The 25,512-nt window shown below is 39.3% G+C and overlaps 1 protein-coding gene across 1 annotated transcript in view; it reads right to left on the bottom strand.

The window, feature by feature from the left end:
- Nucleotides 1-25,512, bottom strand: part of itpr3 (inositol 1,4,5-trisphosphate receptor, type 3) — a 315,156-nt gene that overhangs the window by 60,241 nt on the left and 229,403 nt on the right. The window contains exons 26-35 of the mRNA XM_059950461.1: nucleotides 20,897-21,046; nucleotides 15,715-15,792; nucleotides 14,466-14,591; nucleotides 11,824-11,946; nucleotides 9,217-9,417; nucleotides 8,832-9,083; nucleotides 8,074-8,199; nucleotides 4,684-4,809; nucleotides 2,460-2,580; nucleotides 1,612-1,793 (exon numbers count right to left, since the gene is read on the bottom strand). Of these exons, the coding sequence (XP_059806444.1) occupies nucleotides 1,612-1,793; nucleotides 2,460-2,580; nucleotides 4,684-4,809; nucleotides 8,074-8,199; nucleotides 8,832-9,083; nucleotides 9,217-9,417; nucleotides 11,824-11,946; nucleotides 14,466-14,591; nucleotides 15,715-15,792; nucleotides 20,897-21,046 (1,485 nt within the window). The remainder of the gene's footprint in view (nucleotides 1-1,611; nucleotides 1,794-2,459; nucleotides 2,581-4,683; nucleotides 4,810-8,073; nucleotides 8,200-8,831; nucleotides 9,084-9,216; nucleotides 9,418-11,823; nucleotides 11,947-14,465; nucleotides 14,592-15,714; nucleotides 15,793-20,896; nucleotides 21,047-25,512) is intronic.

Below are 25,512 nucleotides of genomic sequence, written 5' to 3'. Positions count from 1 at the left end.
AGTTTAGAACTAGAGGGCACCAACTTAAGGTTTGAGAAAGAAATTTAAAGGAACTCTGAGGATTAGGTTTTTCCCATACGGAGATTAGAGAATGCATAGAAAGAGCTGCCAGAGGAAATAATAGAGGCGGATAATAGTACAATGTTTAAAATGCGTTTGGACAGGTGCATTAATAGGAAGGACATGGATATGAGCCCAGTGGCATCATGGTTGGCATGGATGAGGTGGGCAAAAAGGGTCCATTTTTTTGGTGCTGTTTGCTTTGATAACTATGACATCAAATAAGTGGTTTCATGAAGCAATCTGACTACAAATAAGCTGACTTCACAGAAGATGTCCTCATGGAAAAAGCAGGCTCAAAATTTTACTCAACTGTGGTCTTGGCAAACAACGCTGGAAGGAGACAATTGTAAAGGAACATGAAATAATACAGATTAGTCAAGTTAGTTATATTAAAGTATTGCTTTTAAGTTCAAATGAGTTAACAAATTTGCGAAAAACCAACTCAAAGTCACATTGTTCCAGCTGCCAAAAATAAAACCCATATTGGCTTGTTTATGAAATGTTGCCGTAGGAAAGCAGCATCTATCAAATCTCTTCATCACCCAGGCTATTCTCTTTTCTCACTGCTGCCATCAGGTCGAAGGTACAGGAGCCTCAGGACTCGCAGCACCAGTTCAGGAACAGTTACTACCTCTCAACCATCAGGCTCTTGAACAAAAAGGGATAACTATACTCATCCTCCTTCTGGTGTTCCCACAGCCAATGGTCTCACTTTAATGATACTTTATTTTGTTATTTCATGTTCTCGTAATTTATTGCTATTTATTTATATTTGCATTTGTACAGTTTGTTGTTCAATGACTGTATTTACAGTTGCTGTTCTACAGATTTGCTAAACATGCCCATAGAAAACAGAAAAACAATCTCAGAGTTGTATGTGGTGATGTGCATGTCCTCTGATAATAAATTTTACTTTGAACTTTTATGAACAGACTGGGAAATGCATTGGAGATGAAATCTCTCAACACAGACAATAGTGAGTACAAAATGATCCCACTCTAATCAGGTACAAGAGGAAAGTTGGCGGTATCTGTTGAAAGCAAAGCAAAGGAAATGCTTTCAGCATTAACAAAGATTGGAATCATCAGTTTAGTACTGGAAAACCACAAAACAATCACCTAAATTTCTGATTTGCGTTCCACAGGAGATAGAAGTTACTATTCAAGTTCATTTACCCACAACTCTGCGCAGCACGCTTTTTTTAAAAATGAATGCGGGTCACAAAAATATTAGCTTGAAAGCTTACAGATAAATAAAAGGAGTCATTTTCCCAGAATGCACATTTGGTTCAAAGTCTCACCCACCATCAGTCTCTGCTTGAAAAATGTGAAGATACTGTCAAAGATTTGAATATTTCAGAGGTGATTGGTGGGCTGCAGAGAAGGACACACATTTGGATAGTGTTCATCCAATCTCTGCAAAGCCTTACTGATACTTTCTGATACCACATGGTGGAAACTGACACCAATCACAAAGATGGCAGAATCCCAGTGAAGCTGAAAGCCTGGTCTGAAATTTCTCTACGTCGAAGAAGAACAAATAGCACACCTGCAGCTTTTCAATGATATTCTTGTAGTCCAACTGTTGTGTTGCAACACCAGCACGAGGGAAAGCTCGAGGATTTGCCTTGATGCTTGGAGCATTTCTTTGAAGTGCCAGTAGATGGTTGCTTAACACATTACCAACCTGAGCATCTAGGTCCATCGGAAGGTGTATTGAACGGGTTTTTGCTGAAATCATAAACCATAACAAATAGATCAGCTTCTCCGACTGATTTCAGGTGACCTGCTCAATGGACTTGCTTTTACAATTACCTGGGGCCTTCTGATTTGAACACACAAATTCAACCAACACAAAATGTACACGATCGCTAAAATACTCAAGCAGACAAATATAATACCCAAATGAACTACTTTGTAAATAAATAAAATATATTCAGCTTATTCAGAGTGGAGTTTCGCAGCACAATGTCTGCCATTGTTGGTTGGTATTGCCATATTGGCAATGCCTGTTAATACAGCTGGTCAGCTGAACAACTCTCCTGATATTGTCTGTCAATGGGATGACAGGATTTTCACGGGGCTAGTGACCGGGAGTAGTGGGTGATGGGCGATTGTGAATTGACAGCTTGTTTTGTAGCCCATTTGATAAAAATATGTAGAATGGAGACAAACCACAAAAATCAAAAGTAAGCTTCACTTCAGCCTGAGAGGTAACAGAAAACATGATATGACCAGTTAATCAACTGTAAAACAATTCATTTTGATATAAGGAGTTGTTTTAATGTCCAAGACTAAAGAAACTCCTTTCCGTTTTCAGTTGTTTTCCCAGTTATTTGGCAGGGTGCTCCATTTATGTCAAATTCTGATCTTTTCCAGAAAATTCCTTCACCTTACCCATTGTAGCTAGTGTTTTAATACAGTTTTCCACTGGGCCCTTTTGCTGCTGTGTGAGCCATGAACAATCGAGAAGTCGACACGTGGACTGCAGTAGCTGCACTATGATGGACTGGTGCTTCTGTAAGACAAGCAGAGCAGACAGCACGCATCCAGGTTAAAATAGAAAAAAATTTACTCCCTTTTGTATGTCAACATTAAAAATGTGAATAAGGAAAGTTATTAATATAATTATTTTTCTGTGTGAATTCACACATGAGGTATCATATTCACGAGAGAGTGTGATACATGATCCGCTATCAGGGAATGAGACAGGGCAGGTGACATACTTTTGTGTAGGAGAACATTTTGCATCTGGTGATCACAAAGCCATTAGTTTCAAAGTAAATATGCAAAACAATAGGTCTGATTTGTGGGTTGAGATACTAAATTGGAGAATGACCAATTTTGATGGTACCAGAAATGATCTGGCAAGTGATTGGGGCAGACTAGTAAACACAAAGTACACTGCAGATGCTGTGGTCAAATCAACACATATAAACAAACTAGAGGAACTCAGCAGGTCGGGCAGCATCCGTGGAAATGAGCAGTCAACGTATTAGGCCAAGACCCTTTGTCAGGACAGGGTCTGCTCGTTTCCACGGATGCTGCCCGACCTGCTGGGTTCCTCTAGCATGTTTATACGTGTTGTTTGGGACAGACTGTTTTCTGGAAAAGGAGTACTTGATAAAGGGTAAGCTGTCAAAACTGAAATTTTGAGAGTACAAATCTTATATGTGCTGTCAGAATAAAAGGTAAAGATAACATGTGTAGCGAACCTTGGTTTTCAAGAGATATTAAGGTCCTGGTTAAGAAATAAAGGAGGAACCTAACAGATGTAGGCAGATACGAACAAGTGGGGTGCTTATGGAGAATAAGAAATAAAAGCAAACACTTAAGAAGGAAATCAGGAGGGCTAAAAGAAGGCACGAAGCTGCCCTAGCAGACAAGGTGAGGAGAATCCTAAAGGATTCTACAGCTATGTTAAGAGCAAAGGGATTGCATGGGACAAAATTGGTCCTCTGGAAGATCAGAAAGGTAATCCATGTGTGGAGCCAAAACAGATGGGGGAGCTCTTAAGTGGAGTTTTTGCATCTGTATTTGCTCAGTAGAAGGACAAAGAGTCTATAGATGTGAGGCAAAGCAGCATCAACTTCATGGACCCTGTACAGATTACAGAGGAGGAAATGCCTGCTGCCCTGAGGCAAATCAAGGTGGATAAATCCCCAAGACCTGACAAGTTGTTCCCTTTGACCCTACAGGAGGCAAGTGCAGAAATTGCCAATGCCCTAGCAAAGATATTTAAATCATCCTTAGTGATAGGAGAGGTACAGAGGGTTGGAGGATAGCCAATGTTGTTCCACTGTTTAAGAAACATAAACCAGGAAATTATTGGCCAGTGAGTGTGACATCAGTAGTGGGAAGGTTATTGAAAGGTATTCTAAGGGATTGGATATAGAAATATTTGAATAGATATGGACTGATTATGGATAGTCAGCATAGCTTTGTGCATGGTAGGTCATGTCTAAGCCATCTTACAGAGATTTTTCGAGGAGCTATCAGGAAAATAGTTGAAAGCAAGGCAGTGGATGTCATCTACATGGACTTTAGCAAGACCTTCGACAAGGTCCTAGATGGGAAAATGTTCAAGAACGTTCTGAGTCTTGGCATTCAAGATGAGATATTAAAAAGGATTCAACATTGGCTTTGTATGAGAATCCAGAGAGTAGTAGTAGTAGATGACACAATAGTAAACACAAAGTACACTGCAGATGCTGTGATCAAATCAACACAAACAAACAAGCTGGATGAACTCAGCAGGTTGGGCAGCATCCGTTGAAGTGAGCAGTCAATGTTTCAGGCTGACCTGCTGAATTCATCCAGCTTATTTGTAGTAATCTGGAATATTGTGTCTGTTTTAGTCATCTGCCTACAGGAAGGATTTAAATAAAATTGAGGGAGTACAGAGAACATTTACAAGGATATCGCCAGGACTGAAAGACCTGGGTTATAAGGGAAGATTGAATAGGACTTTATTTCTTGGAATGTATTAGATTGAGAGGAGATTTGAAAGAGGTATACAAAATCCCACCATATCTTGGTGCAGAAGACAGGGAATGTTTTTAAGAGAGTATATGTGTGGTTTCATCCGCCGGTTAATGATGAAGACTTCCCAGTGAATTACCTCCAGTGATGTGCTGTTTTCAGAGAATGGAGAACCGAAGAAGGCACTCATGCTCTCCATGGCAACGTTGACTACATATTTCTCCAGAGTAACATCACTAAGTCTTTTCTCCCTTTTGTTGCAAACCTTGTACAATTGAAAGGAAAGATCAGTTGCATTAAATGTACTATTTAACTCTTTGATTAAAAACATGAAAATATTTAAGATTAATTATTTCTTGGATATACACAAAATAAAAAGATTTTTCAAATGTATTCTGGCTAAACAACAGCATTGAGCTGCTTAAAGCAATTACATTTAATTGTTACTTTATCATTCACAGCATTTGAAATGAAATGTTAAATAATTGAATAACTGTAATACGTTACGGTGCATGTTAACATTGATCTCACAAAATAAATTCCAACAAGTTATAATGCTTGATATAATGCACTTAGTCTCTCCTAAGCTTAAATAACATTCAGAAAAAATAGGTTGAGGTTCAAATTTGTCAAAAGGTCTTACGGAATAGAAAAATTGCTGATTGTGTTGTAATAATTTTCCTTCTTTTTGGGAAAGTAACTTCATGAACTGATAAAATGTAATTAAACTACTTTTATGTTATTCTATGTAAAGAGTCACATGATAGTCATTTTTAGGATGGGATTTGACAGTAATGGTACTTCTCAACTATAACACTTTCTAAGTCCCAGCTATCCAAGACCCCAAGACTCCATGCAGTTTGCTTTTCTTAATAATTGGTTCGATTGTATTTTGTGAACCCATGGACTTGGGAAGAGTTGCTTCATAATTACTACTTTTAACTTTTTAAATTTTGTTTAATAATTAAAAAAAAATTTAAATAGCTGAGACTATCAGAAAAGCTTTGTGAAAAGACCTTTATCAACATAAGATGTATCAAAGGCACATTTAATATCAGAGAGATGTATACAATATACATCCTGAAATTCTTTTTCTTCACAAACATCCATGAAAGCAAAGGAGTGCCCCAAAGAATGAATGACAGTTAAATGTTAGAACCCCAAAGCCCCTCCAGCTCCCACCCCCATGCATAAACAATGATCCCTCTTCCCCCACCAGCAAAAGAAGCATCAACACCCTCCCCCCCCCCAAATCGAGCACTCAAGCATGCAACAAAGCATCAATAAAGACACAGACTTGCTGTACCACAAAGACCGCTCATTCACCGGTAACTCAGCACACCGCAGGCTCTCTCTCTCTCCCTAATAAGGGAAAAAGAGGTGTCCCCGTTTCACAGCGAGAGGGGACTCATAACAAACAACTCGCTGATTTACAATGTTAAATGTCTGTTGCATCGCTTTTTCTGAGCTCTGTGCCGAAAGAGCTTTGGTCTCTGGGCACGCAACAAACAGCCAGCTCGCTGCTTTTGATCTTCTGTGTCCAATGGAGACACCGACCGAGTCCGCCCGCCTTCAGAGCCACAAAGTCCCAGAACCTGGAAGGCACAAAGGTCTTCTAGTCTGTGTCCTTGGTATATCAAATAGCAGCCAGTCGGGAGACCCCGAGAGCGGGTCCCATTCCCTCAAAGATGTCAAAACGCCTACAGAACTGTTCAGAATCAGGACTTCTGTCCCAGGGTTGAGGGCTGTTGCTCATATTGTGGGAGGGTTGCAGCTACAGTTCCTTTAGTTCAATTTGATCCCCAAGGACAGGAAAGGTTAGCACGGCTGCTGGGAGCCAGGGGCAGATCAGTGGAGAAAAATAAAAAATCTGAGCTTCAAAAGGGCTTGGGAGTCCTTGTGCAGGATTCCCTCGAGGCTAATTTTCAGGTTGAGTCTGTGGTGAGGAAAACAAATGCGATGTTAGCACTCATTTCAAGAGGACTAGAATATAAAAGCGAGGATGTTAAGGTTAAGGCTTTATAAGATAACTAGTGAGAGCTCACGGAGTATTGTGAACAGTTTTGGACCACTTATCTAAGAAACATCGTGTTGACAATGGTGAGGGTTCAAAAGAGGTTTGCAAAAGTGAAACCAGGATTGAACAACTTGTCACTTGAGGGAACTTGACGGCTCTGGACCTGTATTCACTCAAATTCAGTAGAATGAGAGGTGATCTCATTGAAACCAATCGAATGTTGAAAGACCTCGAAAGAGTGGATATGGAGAGGATGTTTCCTATGGTGGGAGAGTCTAGGACCAGAGAACAGATTTAGAATATAAGAGTGACCTTTTAGAATGGCAATGAGGAGGAATTTCTTTAGCCAGACAGTGGTAAAACTGTGGAATCCATTGCCACAGGCGGCTCTGGAGGTAGATAGATCCTTGGCGCTAAATGATGACTCCTTTGCTTGCATCATTGGAAATAGCTCTATTTCCATCTTTAATATCTTTATTTTTCCCTTTCAGGGTTCTTTGGAAGACCCTGACTAGGAGTTACACGCTGACTTTGGTTCTTTGTGGGAATGGAACCCGCTCTCGGGGTTTCATAACCGACCGTTGTTGTTTGGCACGCCGAGGGCTCGGCCTACGAGTCCGGCTCAGATTTGGAAGCCCAGGATCTCAGGGCTCTAGAGACAGGTGGATCGAGGGTCAGTGTCACGGCAGGAGACCCATGTGTCATCGGGGGAAGTGAGGATGTCGGCTGTTTACCCGGAGACCCAAGATCTTTGAGGTCTTCTGGCACAGAGCTCGACAGAAGCGACATTATGGACTTTTAACATCGTAAACCAGCGAGTTGTTTGTTATGTCTCCCTGCTTGCTGGGAAAACGGAGACACCTCCTTCTTGTTAGGGAGAGAGAGAGCCTGTGGTATGTCGTATACCGGGTAAAATACAAAGTCTTTGGGTAACTGCAAGTCGGTTTCTTTCCTACTGCTTTGCTCATGCTTGAGTGCTTGGTGGTAAGTGCCATTGCTTCTTTTGCCATGGGGGGAGGGGGGATAGCTGCTTGCCTCCGCTTACACGCAGGAGAGGTGAGCTGGGGTGGACCTTGGGGTTCTAACATCTAACTGTCATTCATTCTTTGGGGAACTTCTGTTTTCGTAGATGGTTGTGAAGAAAAAGAATTTCAGTATGTATACTGTATACATTTCTCTGACATTAAATTGGACCTTTGAACCTTTGACTGGTTAGGGCATGAAGGGATATGGGGAGAAGGCAGGAGATTGGAGCCAAGAGAAAAAATGGATCAGCCATGATGAAATGGCAGAGCAGACTCTATGGGCCAAATGATCTAATTCTGCTCCTATATCTTATGGTCTATTTATAGCTTATTTATCCAGGTCAGCGAATTGCTTGACCAGCACCTCATAAAGACAGAAGCCTCAGTCCCAGCACATTAATCAGCAATATCTCACCTCAGTTTCCTCAACATGTAGCTCATGTTCTACTTTTCACTGTGCCTTTCATGTTACACACCTTTCACCTACCTGTGCTATATCCACTGTGAAGGTCTCAAAAATTTTCCAGATGTGGTTACTGGTGTAAATCTCCTTCATTTCCACTTCTGTGTCCACATAACAGTGATTCACAAAATTGACATAGGCAATTTTCACCTGTTACATAGAAGACATACAGTTGTAAATGGAAAGTGCACTGAAATGCCCTGGAATTAAATAAACAAAATCACTACCATCATTCTGTTTTTACTCTTCTTAACAAAAAAAAAAGTCCATTGAAGCTCTTTTTCCTCTTAAGTGCTCTATTCTCCAAATGCTATATACACATGATGAGGGTGAATACTCAGGCCCACGTTATGCGCACCACTGCCTTGCGCATTTAAAAAAAACAAAGTCAATATTAAAATACTTCTGGAGGGATAGCATGAATAAAGGCATTGCTAACATATGAAAACATATGTAATACAAGCAATACTTCAGTTTACTCTGTTTGTCCACACTCCTTGTGCTGTAACTCCTGAATTCCTTGCATGCCAGCACTAGTTTATCTGGAAGTGAACAGTAACAGAAACAATATCCTCTTGTTGCCTGTTTTATTCTGATTCCGTCATAATTTTATAGCGTCTATTTTTTTACCCGAGTTACAAATTAAAAATAGTTCCTCTTTGTCATTTTCCTCATTCTTCCTAAGTTTCAATCTATTTCATTGTTTATATAAAAAAAACAGCTAAACTAGATTTGAAATTGATTTTGATATTTTTGGAGAACGCAGAAACGATGAGCAATACCTCTGTTATGCAGTCCTCGTGAACAACCACTCGTACTATGTCCTCCAATGGCAGCAGGGAGGTACATTTGATTTCCGTATAAACATTCTTGCCCTCAGCACAGGCTGCAAGCAACTGCACCAGCGAGATATGATATGCAAGGGCGCTATTTTCTTCTACATCTTCTCTAGCTGCATTCATCATTTCCAACATGGTAGCAAAAGAGGCCTTGTCATTGTAGAACACAACAACATCATCGCCAGCACTGGTCAGCTATTGATATAAAACAAATCATTCAAATTTGAAGGTGTCTTCCTCTAACAGCTATAAATGTAATAAATATAAATAAATATAAATATAAACGTGATTAACAGTCAATACTGTAAGAGCTTTAAGTTGTTTTTACCTCTGTCATCACCATATCCTGACACTTTTTGATATACTTCCCGTCAGCTTTTATGATGGTGTGCAGAAACTCGAGATACTTCACGTGGCGACCGTGCGTCGCCAAGCATTGCACAAAGTGCTGCAGAACTGTTTCACTTATCTCGGAGCACAGCTGGTAGTTGTTCATGAAGATGTGCTGCATGGTCTCGGCTTCCAAGAGCTGAAAGACAACACGGATGTTTCTTACCCTCACTGCATGGCAATAGAAATGACTGAAATAAAAGCAGTAAGTCAGACACTCTTTGATGATCTGGATAAGCCACTTCGATAGAAGCAGATCTGGCTGGAAATTTTAATCCATCTTCTTCTTGAGGTTGTACCCCAGTCTGGCTATCCAGATTTGTTTGTAATTTCCAGGTTAATGCCATAAGACCATAAGATATAGGAGTAGAATTAGACCACTTGGCCCATCGAGTCTGCACCGCCATTTCATCATGGCTGATTCATTTTTCCTCTCAGCCCCAATATCCTGCCTTCCCGCTGTATCCCTACACATCCTGACCAATCAAGAATCAATCAATATCTGCCTTAATTATACATAAATACTGGAATCCACAGCTGCCAATGGCAATGAATTCCAGAGACCCATCACTCCCTGGCTCAGGAAATTCCTCTCATATCCGTTCTAAAAGGACGCTTTGTCTTCTGGTCTTTGACACTCCTACCATATTAGGTCACTTCTCATTCTTCAAAATTCCAGTGAATACAAAGCCATCAAGTGATCTTCTTATGACAAGCTGTTTAATCCTGGAATCATTTTTGTGAACCTCCTTTGAACCCTCTCCAGTTTCAGCACATCCTTTCTAAGATAAGGGGTCCTAAACTGCTCACAATACTTCGAGTGAGACCTCACCAGTGCTTTATAAAGACTCAACGTTACATCCTTGTGTTTATATTATAGCCCTCTTGAAATGAATACTAACATCGCATTTGGCTGCCTCACCACAGATTCAACCTGTACATTAACCTTTAGGGAATCCCGCACAAGGACTCCAAAATCCCTTTTTTGTATTTTCTCTCCATTTACAAAATAGTCAGCCCTTTCATTTCTTCTACCAAAGTGCATGACCATACACTTCCTGACACTGAATTCCATCTGCCAATATTTTGCCCACTCTCCTAATCTGTCTAAGTCCTTCTGTAGCCTCACTATATCCTCAAAACTACCTGCCTCTCCACCTATCTTCATATCACCTGCAAACTTTGCAACAAAGCTATCAATTCCATCAACCAAATCATTGCCATATAACATAAAAAGAATTGGTGCTGACACAGACACCTGGTCACTGGCAGTACCACAAAAGCCCCCCTTTATTTCCACTCTTTCACTCCTGCTAACCAGCCACTGCTTTATCCATGTTACAATCTTCCCTGTAATACCATGGGCTTATAGCTTGTTAAGATGCCTCATGTTGGCACCCTGTCAAAGGACTTCTGAAAATCCAAGCGAACAACATCAACTGATTCTCCATTGTCTATCCTGCTTGTTATTTCTTCAATGAATTCCAACAGTTTTGTCAGGCAAGATTTTCCTTTGAGGAAACCATGCCGACTATGGTCTATTCTACCAGGTGCCTCCAAGTATCCCACAACCACATCCTTAAAAATCGACTCTAACATCTTCCCAACCTCTGAAGTCAGACTAAAAGCGAGTCTGTAACAGTGCTACAGGTTCATTGGTCCTATTCCATATACTGCATGCACTCAAATATAACACCTTTAGCAATATAGGTTTTGGAACTTGCTACTCCTGAGCGTGGCAGTGGCTTAATTGCCTCATAAATTCATGAGGTCGATCCAATAGTTTGATTCTAAAGGAAGTTAGGATTTTGAGGATCAGGGTGAAAAACAGAAACCTAGATCAAATCAGGCATGATTTTACTGAAGGGCAGAAAGAGGGCAAGTCAGAGTTGGCAACCCTAATCAAAGGCAGATGTACGTACAAGAGCAACCACTGTGGAGATGCATCAGAGTCAATTACATTCCCTATCTTTTCTGTAAGTATTTTAGTAGACAATTAGAGTTCAATATTAAGCTTGGCAGCAGCTTGAGATAACAATTAGGTAGTTATATTTTCAACTGCACGAAGTCTCCCACTTCCCTGTATGGCTATCTGGTTATCTACTGAGCTCACCATGGCCTGTTCCATAACTAGATATATCCTGAGGCAGTTAGTGGAACAAACCCAGTGTTCTGGGTGACAGTACTTGTAGTGGAGCTGGCCACTCAAGAAAACCCGGGCAAACTTGAAATTCTATCAGAAGCAAATTACTGTAGATGCTATAATTCTGAAATAAAAATAAATAATTACTATTTCCTGAAATATAAACTAATGCTGAGCATTTCCAAACCCTTCTTTACATTTTTTAGAACCTGCTTATCTGGTTTGATACGGAATTGTAGCAGTCTTTTTTTATGTTATACTTTTAATTACGTATATCAAGTTGACATTCCTTTATGAAAGACTGTCAACATTAACTTAACAGAAACTCTATGGCTGGAGGGTTAAAACTGCATGTTGATTAATCTTAACCTTGCACAATCATGTGGACAGTTGATTACTTACTCCAGAAGTTAAGAAAAGGTTCAAGTGCTTGTGAAGTAGAGTTTGATTCTCAGGACTTCCTGCACAGAACTTCTGAAGGAATTGATGTGTGTACTTCAAAATCTCACACATTTTTGCATCATTCTGCAATAAAACACAAGGTTCATCAATTTTTCAGAAAATATATTTTGTTGAGAAAGAGTTCATTGGACTTAACGAGCAAGTCCAATTTTGTTTTGTGGTAAAATTAGAATAGAGCAGTACTTTTCTTACTTCAGAACACCTCTATGAATATCCTGCAGATTTATTAAATAGTACAAGTTAAATGAATGAGCTCTCTGAGATTGCACATTAAGACAATATTACCTATTCAATAATATACACAGTGATGCATGAAGGAGATGCGCAATTCACCAGCCTCAAATAATGTTTGGAAATTCCACAGGGGCTGTTTCATTGCAAAAACTAAGTTTGAAATGGATTAGAAACCACTCTTACAAAGTTTGAACAGCAAAATAAAAATTCAAATGCTGGAAACCCGAATTAAGAACTAAAATACTGGGGATATTTAGAAGGCAAGGCAGTGTCAACAGAAAGGGAAACACCACAGATGATGCCCGTCCTGCCAAGCATTTCTTGCATTGACTTCACATTTACAAGTTTCTTCAAAGTTGTAGAGGTGACGTAGAAACAAGTTTGAGAATATTTCTACAAATATATGCAGATGCATCAACTTAGAATGGGTACAACACAAGTAATCAGAAAACCTACAAAAATAAGTCACCTAGTTAATGATGTCCACTGGCCCGAGTTTGTCTACTTATTGAGGTACCGCTCAGAATAAGCTCTTTCGGGCCTTTGAGCTACATTGCCCTACAAGCCGCTAGCCTAATCACAAAACAATTTACAAAGACCTATTAACCTATCAATTGTGGAAGGAAACCCACGTGGTGACGGGGAGAATGTAGAAACGCCTTACAGGCAGTGGAAGGAATTGAACCTGGGTCATTGATACTGTAAAGTGCTGCACTAACCACTACGTAACAGTGCTGTGTTTCTGGTCTGCAGCAAAGGAAAGAGTCTTAAAAAGCAAGATATACAGTAACTGTATATCCTGAATTTTTACAATTTCATTGGTCTACTATTGTCTGTTGGGTATTACACCATCACAGTTCAGGTTGGGGTATTACACCATCACAGTTCAGGGCATTCCAAAGTTCAGAGATTTTCAAAATCTCAGAGACATTCCAAAATTCTGGTGCTCCTCTGTAAGAAGTCTGTGTATGTCCTTCCTGTGGAATGCATGGCTTTTCCCCAGGTGCTCTGGTTTCCTCCCATGATCCAAAGACATACTGGGTTGGTTAACTGGTCATTGGAAATTGTCCCGTGATTAAGCTCAGGTTAATCGGGGGTTGTGGGCTTGCTGAGGCGGTGTGCTCAAAGGGCAGAAATGGCTACTCCATGCCAAATGGCTAAGTAAATAAATAATATCATCCAACAATCCTAACACTTTATATACTTGGTTTTTTGAAAATAGTTGAGGCTGACATGAATTTTCAGATTCCATGCTCATCTGTAAACTTTGGAGAAGCAACAATTGGAATTCCATTGCCAACTAGGCATATTTTGGTGCAAGTTTAATGGAGTAATGATGCTGATTTGTAGCAATGAGGGAAGAACACAGAGTAAAGACCCTGTGAACCTGGTCAGGTAGTGGATGCCCGAACACTGGGGAGTATTCTGACTGGTGGCGTTATGGTCTGGTACAGAAGCTTTGATATACAGGAGCATAAGAAGCTGCAAAGAGCAACAAACTCAGGCCAATACATCAACGTGCGTCCCTTCCCGTACCTCCATGAGCTGATGCCTCAGAAAGGAATATCTCTCATCAAAGACCCCCATCACCCAGGTTCTGCCATGTGCTCACAGTTATATTGGGCAACAGGTGCAGAAGCCCCAATTCCCACAGTTCCATTTCCAATGACAACCACTTCCCTTCAACCATTTGATTCATGAACCCACCTGACCAGTCCTAATCACTACTCAGCTAACTACAATCATTGTGACCACTTTGAATTATAAAAGACTCTTTTGTCCTAATTTTCAACTTTTCCAGCATAACTTTTGGATAATTTCCATTCATGTTTTTCTTGCGAATATTGTGTATCAGATGCTAAGTGTCTGTGATGCAGCTTCAAGTAAGTTTGTCATTGGACCTATGTTCACGTGTACCTATGCATAAGACAAAAAACTGGACTTGGACTTTGTGAGTCCAGACCCATTGTGATTCCCCTGGAAGTACATTAGTCAACAGAATTCCCAAAGCCGAGGAGACAGAGCTTATCCTGGTTAAGTGCTGGTAGGTTTTGAGGTCCACAAAATCAGCACAATTTTTGTAAAAGTCATGTTTGTCATTTAGAGGAAGGTTTCAAATTTTCTTAATTACTTCTTGAAGCCCATCCAAACCCATCAGTTTCTGGGGGCTGAAAATTTCCCAAAGGGACTGAGAAAATCAAGGGTAAAGAGCTTAGAATAAAATGAAGCTAAAGGTTTACACATTACAATGTAAAGAATAACTACTGACAGTCCACCCATTGTCTTCTATGGCTATGAATTTATTTCTGTTTGTCTGTCATTATCACAAATTTCACCAACATTCTCACCTTTTCGTACGGCACTTGAAGAAGATCCAGTAAAATTTTATGAGCACCCATATTTTTCATCAGCCTCTGCTGTTTCCTTCTAACTTGTTCACCAACACCACACATTTTATTCAGACGCTCCAAAATCTGAAAGATTGAAATTATGGATAAATTTATGTGGCACTGATAGTGCAGACCTACATGTTCCTGGCAAGAGATCAGGAATGTGTACTCTTTCTCTCTCTCCCTCTGTGAATTATCCCTGACGTAAAATTATACACTCAGTGGCAACTTTATAATGTGTTGTGCATTCAGAGATGCCCTTCTGCAGACCACTGTTGTAATGTGTAGCTATTTGAATTACTGTTGCTTTCTTGTCAGCTTGAACCAGTCTGGTCATTCTCCTCTGACCTCTCTCATTGTTGCCCATGGAACTGCAGCTCACTGGATGCCATTTCTTTGTTTGTCGCACCATTCTCTGTAAACTCTGGAAACTGCAGTGCAGTTTCTGAGATACTCGAACCAGCTTGTCTGGCGCCAACGATCATTCGGTGGTCAAAATCACTCAGCTCACATTGCTTTCCCATCCTGATTTTTGGTCTGAACAGCAAACCGCTTGTATTAACGAGGGGTACAGGTGTACGGAATAAAGTGGCCACTGTGTGCATCCTCCATTCTATCTATCTGTATATCACAACTTAGACATATTACTGAAGAGAAAACAGTCATTACTATGCTAAATCCACAGAATAAGGGGGGGGGGAAATAATTGGATAAGTGGTCACTTTACGGGTCAAAGACAGGTGATCGTGGCCAACAGGGAAATAGATCAGCCATGATGAAATGGCACAGCAGACTTTGATGAGCCAAATGGGCTACTTCTGCTCTTATATCTTATGTCCTGAACCTTTTTCTGGATGATGGTGAAATGAAACTCATTTGGGATTAGATTCTAACTTACTATCCACCTACGATGCTGAGAGATCAGGGAACATGAGGAGATGCATTCACAAACAAGAGAAAATCTGCAGTTGCTGGATATCTAAGCCACACACACACACACACACACACACACACACACACACACACACACACACACACACACACACACCCCACCCCCACCCCCCGCCATAGGGATTTAGCCTGAGACTTTGACTGTATTCTTTCCCTAGATGCTGCCTGGCCTGAGTCCCTCCAGCATTTTGTGTGTGTTGCTCGCAGATCCATTCTTAATCATGGTCCACTTTTCTTCTAAAATAAAACAACTCACCTCTTTGACTTCTTGGTAATCCCCACTAGTTTTTCTTCCTGATGTGTTCTGCAAAGCAGCTGCATCATCAGCAGTCTCCTGCAACATGATTATTGCAATCTTGGTATCATAAAATTTACATGGAGAAATGCAACCGCAATACTTATACACCCAACTGTTGTTTTGTTTAGCAAGATGATGTAATTGTTCTTTGTTAATACATCAGAAATCAGAAGTGGTTAGGAAATGCTAAACCGGCTTATTTCCTAAGATTGTACTAAGACCAGGAAATCAGGGGTACACTTCTAGAATTTTCCATCTTTTAGGATTATATCCCAATACTCCGGAGTTGTTGATGCAGTCATTGACCTGCAGAATTATCTTTATTTCTCTCTCCACAGATACTGTCTGAACTTCTGAATATTACCTGCATTTTCTTTTCTTATTTCCTATTCCCAGCACCCACAGTTTTCATTCCCTTTTGCTTATTAATTAAAATAAAGATGTGTATGTTTCATTCCCAAAAAGACAGATAATAAACGATCATTATGATTCATACCAAATCCTTGACCTGGAGTTAATTTTTCTACTCAGTGAGCTCAGTAAATGAACTGCATGGCTTCTAGGGTCTTTACATTTTGAGTGTAAATGAATTTCCCTTATTTATTTATCTTGAGCTACAAGCCCACATCACCCAAGTAAACCTGCATTGTGTGACCAGGTAACGTACTAGTCCATATATCTTTGGAACGTGGAAGGAAACGGAAGCACCCGGGGAACCCTATTTCAGTCATGGGGAGAATATACAAACTCCTTTCAGAAAACGGCAGATTGGAACCCAAGTCCTGGCACTAACTGCTACGCTATCGTACTGCCTATAATTATTATGTTTTTCTCGATTCTTTATCATGGTTATCAGACCTTCTATCTATATGTATCTCTACAAAAAACAACTCGCCACATCAAGTGATGACAAATTTCAAAGTCGCCTGCTTTAGGTTCAATATTGCAGCTATGAGGTTTGCCTCGGTTCACAGGGCTAAAACTTAAAAGTGAGGATGAGTGATGCGCTTTAATTATAAGCCATGGATGTTTTGTTTCTGATTAAATTCCCTGCCTCAAAAACATACTGATAGACATGTTTAGAAGGCTATCATTTGGGAAATGCTGTGGCACAAATGTGCCACCAGAAAGAAAAATTAATTTCATGGTAGCTGGGAGCAGAGATCACAGGCGACGGGTTAAAATATGGTTGGAAGGATTGGAAGGATTGATGATGTGGATCTGAAGAGAGTTGAAGCGTCATCTGTGGTGACACTTAGCAGATATGCAACCATACGAAGCCTGGAGGAATTCCTATACTCCTGCTGGCCCAGAGTAGTGATTACCTGATAGAACTGGCCCTTGACATCATCTTTCTTGAGGCCTGGGTGGGTTAAAATTCAGAACTATATTCAAAGGAGAGCACACAGCTTCCTTTGAATTCTCTATCCCAAAGATTATGGAGGCCAGTTCACTGGAAGCAACAGAAGAGAAGGTAGATCACTGTTTGAAAGGCAGAGGAACTGAGGGCTGAGCAACTAGTATAGAGGAGGAACTGAGGCCACACACAGATCAGCCAGATTGTATCGCAGACTGGAAGGGTATCGTCTCATATTTACAGAACTCCGTGACCAAGTAGACTCTCAAAAGTCGAGTGGCTATCTGCTCTGGTTCCAACTCATTCCAGATGCCAGTGGGCAGGAGAAAGAGTATGCTTTCTGATTCCAGAATCACATCCTTTTCACTTCTCATCCTTCACAAGAGGGTTAAAATTCCCATAGCTTTACAAGTGATAAATTGGTTAGAATTTATTTAAAAAAATCTCATCAATGCTAAATTCTCACCAAAAGTGCTAATTTCAAAGTGTGTTCCAAAGCTACAAAACAATAAAGACTAGGTCTCTCGGTGAACAAATATCCTCTCTGTGAACATTTGGAACTGCCGTTCCGTTTTTCACTCTCTACAGAAGCTGGTTTCCTTTCTGAACAATTCCAACATTTTCTATTTGTGAGTAATTTCCCAGCAGTAAGCATAAAAGTCACTAACAAATGTATTTATGACACAGATGGTGTTGAAATCTCTGCCTGTGGTTTTCTAACATAATTCATTTTGTCATGAACAGTGAATTTTGGCTCTTCTCATAAAAAACTGGAATGAGTAAGATTTTGAAGAGATGAGAAATATTACTCAATGTAAAAGGATATCATTTAATAATTGGCTGGACATAGAACTCTGATGCTGAAGTAGCTGATTGCAAAACAGTGCACTGGTAAATAAATTGGCATTAAATTCCCAGTTTTAATAGCATTATTGATCAGAATGAAATAAACTTTACAGTATCTGTCTTAAATGATGAACATCTGAGTTTATACTAACTCATTTGCCAATGATACTGCTGCAAAGATTTAAATTACCAGATCAGTCATTTTATTAACACAGCACCTTCTTTCTTTGAGCAGAAAATATTGTAGAACCATGTAGTTCCTGTTAATCAATTATTGAGATGTGAAAGATGTCATTTTCAGGTGTTTGATATTTTTCACAGAAAAAAAAAGCCCGGGATGATTATTTTTGACTCAAAACGTCAGCTTGCATTTAAACACAAGAGATTCTGCAGGTGCTCGAAACCCAGAGCAACATGCACAAATTGCTGGAGGAATTCAGCAGATTGGGCAGCATCTATAGAGAGGAATAACCAATCAATGTTTCAGGCTGAGACCCTTCGTCATGACTGGGAAGAAAGGGGGAAGGAGTTAGAAGGTGGTGGGGGAATGGGAAAAAAATCACTGGCAAGCGAAGGGTTTTGACCCAAAGCATCAACTGTTTATTCCTTTCCATGGATGCTGCCTGACCTGCTGCATTCCTCCAACTTGCATTTAAAACATGTTTTCAGAAAGATAAAATATCAAAAAGGTCATTCCTGCTTTCATTATTAAAATTTGGCTCAAAACAAAATGATGTTCAAAGAGTTAAGATTTAAGGATCATCTTCAAAGAGGTAAAGCAAGATAGCAAGCTGAAGAAGCACACACAAAATGCTGGTGGAACGCAGCAGGCCAGGCAGCTTCTATAGGAAGAAGCGCTGTCGACGTTTCGGGCTGAGATCCTTCGTCAGGACTAACTGAAAGGAAAGATAGTAAGAGATTTGCAAGTAGGAGGGGGAGGGGGAAATGCCAAATGATAGGAGAAGACCGGAGGGGGTGGGGTGAATCACCTTTACAGCTCTCAACTTCATTCCATCCCCTCCGGTCTTCTCCTATCATTTCGCATTCCCCCCCCCCCCCCCCCCCACCTGCTACTTTCAAATCTCTTACTATCTTTCCTTTCGGTTAGTCCTGATGAAGGGTCTCAGCCCGAAACATCGACAGTGCTTCTTCCTATAGATGCTGCCTGGCCTGCTGCGTTCCACCAGCATTTTCTGTGTGTTGCTTGAATTTCCAGCATCTGCAGATTTCCTCGTGTTAGTAAGCTGAAGAGATATTTTTCAATTAGGACCTTGGCTGCTGAGGGATGGCCATCCATGGGCAACAAGTTCAATACTGGAAACATGATCTGGGTGAAAAGATGACTGTAGAGCTTGATGCTGTCATGACCAAAGGGAAAAGACAGAGACCAAGTATAAGACAGAAAATACTAATTTAAATTTTAAAATCAAGTTATGACTGCACAAGCAATTAATAGGTACACAGAAACTGTTATGTTTGCTTCCAGGATACAAGAACAACTGTTGAGCCCAGTAAAAGTGCTTTTACAAAGATAGTGGTAACTTACCATGAACCACTGAAGTCCTTTGAAGATTGTCCTGTTTTGTCATTGGTACACAATTCCACAATTTAAAATTCAACGATAGTGAAGTACTGGTGATATTTTTATAAGCTCAGAAATATAGAACATAGAATATTACAGACCAGTACAGGCCCTTCAGCCCATAGTGTGTCACCCTTTTAAACTATAAGACTAGCATCAGAATTAGGCCATTCAGCCCATTGAGTCTGCTCCATTTCATCTTGGCTGATCCTGGATCCCACTCAACCCAGCACACCTGCCCGCTTCGCCATATCCCTTGATGCCCTAACCCATCAGGAAACTATCAACTTCCTCCTTAAATATACCCACGGACTTGGCCTCCACCACAGTCTGTGGCAGAGCATTCCACAGATTCACTATTCTCTGGCTAAAAAAAACCTCCTTGCCTCTGTTCTAAAAGGTCACCTCTCTATTTTGAGGCTGTTCCCTCCTGACCTGGATACCCCCACCATATGGAATATCCCCTCCACATCGACCCTTTCTCGTCTTTACAACGTTTGGTCGGTAAATGTACAAACTCCTTACAGGCAGTGGTGGGAATTGAACCTGGGTCACCTGTACTGTAAACCTTTGTGCTAACCTCTACACTACCATGCTGCCTACCAAACTTAGATTAAGAGTAATCTAAGTTTAGTCTACTTTAAGATTAATCTAACCCTTCCCTCCTCCATATATCTATCATCTATATGTCTGAGTAAGAGACTCTTAAATGCTCCAAATGTATCTGTCTCTACCACTATATCTGGTATATATTCCCCACCCTCACTACTCTCTGTGTAAAACACGTAACTCGGAAATCCACCAATACTTTCCTCCAATCACCTTAAAACTATGCTCCCTTGGATTAACCATTCCTGTCCTGGTAAAAATCTCTGGTAATCCACTCAATCTATACCTCTCATCTTATTCTACACCCTATCAAGTCACCTCTCATCGCCCCAAACAGAAAAACCCTTGCCCACTCAATCTATCCTCATAAGATGGGATCTAGAGGCAGTGCAGAGGAGATTTACCAGGGTGCTGCCTAGACTCAAAAGTTTCCATCTTCTACCTATATTGAGGCACGTCTGATGTGGAGAAATCTTGCAAAAGATGACACTTCCACATGCCTGCTACTTCATTCTTCTAACCAGCAAAGACTTGGGGTGCTATCCCCAAGTCTATCACAGTGAGTTGTTGCAATACATTTTGTAGATGTTATGTACTGGGGCGATGCTGAACGTTTTGGATCATGAATGGAGTGCAAACAAGTGTGCTTCTCACAGGAATCATTTGGACAGCCCTCATTCAAGCTCATGGAAAGAACATTCACAAAAGAACTTCTCACTTAAATAGATAGTATGTAGGGAAGTTACCTCTGATTTAGTCTTTTTGCCTTCAACTCCAACTCTGTTTTTCTTCACCACCCACAGCTCTGACTTCTCCACCATTGTACGTAGACGATCCAAATCAGATTTGATCAGCTTATAGTTCTCCACATCTTGAGGAGATATAAGAAGTTGGACCTAACAGGGGAAAAGAGTAAAAACATCATTTTCACTCAATCACGTTATAAAATGCTGTTTCAAGTGAAGGCAATGAGTTGTGAGTGATTCAAGAATGCTGTGAATTACTTTTCATTCTCTGGCCTACTTTGATTATGTCAAAGAAATCTCAACTAGGAAGGCTTTAGTTAGTATCCCTCTTTTAGATCCAGGAAATGTATGAAAACTTTTTTTTTTGACCATGGAAGTGGCTTCATATACTTGAACCATGCTTGTGATCAGTTTGGAAGCAAACTTCCTTTAACACAACTGTCAATATGTGAAGGAATCCTACAGAGCAAGAGGTGAAAGGATATTTAAGAGGTTAAACTTGTTTATTGATTTGAGGCATCAGAGAATAATATGACTTATGAGAAATATTACAGGAAAATAGAGGGTGGGGGAATAATGCCACTTGATAAAATTGGTATTCATGAAAACAAATATGACATACATGGAAATTACCAATAATAAATGGGTATTAAATATCAACTCATATTCTGCTGTATCTGTGGTAAATTGGTTTAAATGGTTTAAAGACGTTCCAAATGAACACACAACTTCATTATTTCAAAGACATCATTTTCTTGATATCTTGGAATGCAGTAAACTTGGAAGCAATATCTGAGCCAATGCTATTTAAAATCTGTTCTTTAACTTCTGAAGTGAAATCTAAAGATCCATAGCAGAGTCTTGTAGTTAATAGCAGTTACTAAACATAATTATCCCTTTTTTTTTTTAATAATTTTTTATTGCATTTTTAAATGATTACAAAGTATGAAAAAACAATGTATATAACCCATACCCCCTCCCCTTAACCCCTCCCCCCTAACTACCCCTTAGAAAAAAAAGAAAGAAAGAAAGAAAGAAAGAAAGAAAGAAAGAAAGAAAGAAAGAATGCCTGGTGGTTGGAAGATCTCCACATGCTCCATGGAGTTCGTAATAATTTTAATATGTATATTTATTTCTTTCCCCTAATAACCAATTGTTTCATCTTAAAAGCATCTATATATTTAATCCTGTCTTTTGTAAATAAGGGCTCCAAATTTTCAAAAATGTTTCATATTTATCTCTTAAATTATAAGTAATTTTTTCTAATGGAATACAACCATAGATTTCTTTCTTCCAAGAATCTATACTTAAATGTGAATCCGATTTCCAAGTAACTGCAATAGCTTTTTTGGCTACTGCCAGTGCAATTTTTATAAATTCTTTCTGATACTTATTTAGTTTGAGTTTCGGTTTTATCCCTTCAATATCACCTAGTAAAAATAATATTGGATTATGAGGAAATTGTGTTCCTGTAATTTGTTCCAGTAAAAGTCTTAAATTTGTCCAAAAAGGTTGAATTTTAGAGCAAGACCATGTCGAATGTAAAAAAGTACCAGTTTCCTGGTTACATCTGAAACACTGATCCGATAAATTTGGATTAAATTTTTTTATTTTTTGTGGTGTAATATATAATTGATGTAGAAAATTATACTGCACTAATCTTAACCGAACATTTATTGTATTTGTCATACTGTCAAGGCATAGTCTTGACCAATTTGTTTCTTCAATTTTAATATTCAAATCACTTTCCCATTTTTGTCTTGACTTATGGACTCCTTGCTTAATTACCTGTCTTTGAATCAAATTATACATGCAAGATACAAATTTTTTGATATTTCCTTTTTGAATTAAAATTTCTATTTCATTAGATTTCGGCAATAACATTGTTTGACCTAATTTTTCTCTTAAATAAGCCCTTAATTGAAAGTAACAAAATAAAGTGTTGTTTGATATTTTATATTTATTCTTTAATTGTTCAAATGACATTAATATACCTCCTTCAAAACAATTCCCTATATATCTAATCCCATTTTGAATCCAATTATATAAAAGTTGATTGTCCATTGTAAAAGGAATAAGTCTATTTTGAATTAAAGATCTCTTTGCTAATAAAGATTTTTTTATCTCATCATCAACATTTATCTTATTCCATAAATCAATCAAATGTTTTAATATAGGAGATTCTTTCTTTTCCCGTATCCATTTAGATTCCCATTTGTATATAAAATCTTCTGGTACATTTTCTCCTATTTTATCTAATTCTATTCTAATCCATGCCGGTTTATCTTTCTCGAAAAAAGATGCAATAAATCTAAGTTGATTTGCTTTATAATAATTCTTAAAATTTGGAAGTTGTAATCCTCCTAGATCAAATTTCCATGTCAATTTTTCCAACGATATTCTGGACATCTAATTATCCCTTTTTAATCACCAGAGAAATGATCAATAGTTTATCCACATATAAAAAGAGGAAATACTTTAAAAGATGAAGGAAGTTGTAATACATGAGATAGAATTAAACTACGGGAGCAAGTTTAAAAGCAGCCAAAATACTTTGAAAGAATTAAGTTATTATGAAATGGATACCAGCCAAAATGCCTCAACTACTTCTCCCACTGCATTTCTAAATCCATTGACATGCAAGTGAACATTGCCATTAACAAAACACCAGTGTAAAGATTGGCTTAAAACATCCTGTAATATGAAAACTACAAGATCACATTCAGAATTCTTTGGCAAATGCATTTTTAAAACATTAAATTTTAATGATTTGTGGAAGTTTCTGAGCTGGAAATCAACTAGCAGAATGCAGGACAAATAAATAAATCCATTTCCCATAATTACCGCCATTAAACTGATGTGAAGAAATGATGGAGAAAAAAGAAATAGCTTTCATATATAGTGACAACACATAATGATATATTAACATAGCAGATGAAAATATGTAATAAAACAGAAGTTCTTTTCAATAATTTTAATTTAAATCCATGTTGCCTGTATTGACAAGACATGCCATTCAGCAGTACAATGACTAACCATTATATCAAGCACTGACAGGAAAGGATTATACAATTGTGGATTCCGAGTGGCAAGAATTAGCAGGTAGCCATTGCAACATCCATAATAATGAAAATAATACTGAAGGTTAATGTTAATTTGAATGATCTAACCTTTGTGGAAAAAAACAGAGAAGGCTTCTTTATCATTGATATGTTAAGGGAATTAGGAAACATCTAATCTGTAGTTTTTTTTCCTCAACATACATGTGTTTGTCATTGACATATTCCCACCTCCAGTTGTCTTTCTGTACTCATGTGAGGTCTTTTATATCCCCAGGATGGAAATGACATAGGTTAAAGGTGAGAAGGGTGAAGTTTCAGAGATTTGCAAGGCAAGCTATTATCTTTTACAGAGTGTGCTACGTACCCGCAACGATCTGCTATCGGGGGTGGTCAATATGGTAGCAATGTACAAAAGGCAGCGATGCAAACAGACACAGAATATAGGCTTTTTGCTGACTGATGTGATTAATTTAATTGGGCATTGTGGAGGGCACAGACATATTGGACTGAAGGTCCTGTTCCTATGCTGTTCTTTTACAATTTTCTTTGTGCTTTCAACTTAAAAGCCTCTGTTTTAACTCCACCTGCTGGATCCAGTTGAACTACACAGATAGTTCTTGTTCAAAGTCCACAGGACACCATTCGCAATTTTAATTGGAGCGCTTGAAAATTAAAGCAGTGGTAACTTAAATACTAGGCCAATCATATTCATGAAGGAGTTTGTATGAAAAGCCTCATATGGTAAATTTTATAAAGGAATTTTATGTCCTCTTATAGGCTGGGAGAATGGAAATCTTACACCAGGCTCCATAACCCACCTACACTACTCCAGATTTGCCTTCATTTAACTCCAAGGAATACATCCTGGAAATAGGTCCTTAACTGCACACCCTCCTCCCTACCCCCTTCCCCCATTTCTTATCCTCCTCTGGCCCTTCCATTTCTTACACATCCCCCACATCCCTTCCCCTTCCCATACACCACCATCACTCGCATTAACCCTAAGTTAATGTCATTCACCTCTCCCCTAATGGTTCCCATTCTCACCTCCTTACTTATCAGAATCCAGCGCCAGAAACATGTTGTGTTTCTGCTTATCTCCTTCCAGCAAATGGCTCTCATTTTCAAACTGCTTCCCCCTCATCTTGCTCAATCTACTTTTTCCTCTGTCTCTCCCTTAATCGATCATTCACGTCCATTGTCAACAAACTCCACCCTGCTTCACTTCCCCTACTTGTATTACCTGCTGGTCACCTCACACCCCTCCACAATCCAGCAATCACACTGGAATCCTTTCTTGTCACTCCCTTTCTCCTTTTTATACTGACCAGCTCACCTCTCGACTCTCAGACCTGATGAGGCAGGGTATCGAACCAAAATGTCGACAAATCCTTCCCTCACACAGCTGTTGCTAGACTTACAAACACTTCTAGCAAATCGTTTGCTGCTCCTTGACTGTACTGATCTTTCCCTTTGGTCAGATAATGGATTTAATTATGGAAATATCACTGATAATAGTGATCCCAGCCTCCCTGCATTTGCCATCTGCACCAC

The sequence above is a fragment of the Hypanus sabinus genome, chromosome 25 (genome assembly GCF_030144855.1).
Source record: "Hypanus sabinus isolate sHypSab1 chromosome 25, sHypSab1.hap1, whole genome shotgun sequence".
Taxonomy (NCBI): domain Eukaryota; kingdom Metazoa; phylum Chordata; class Chondrichthyes; order Myliobatiformes; family Dasyatidae; genus Hypanus; species Hypanus sabinus.
This window is presented reverse-complemented; position numbering and strand designations above follow the sequence as displayed.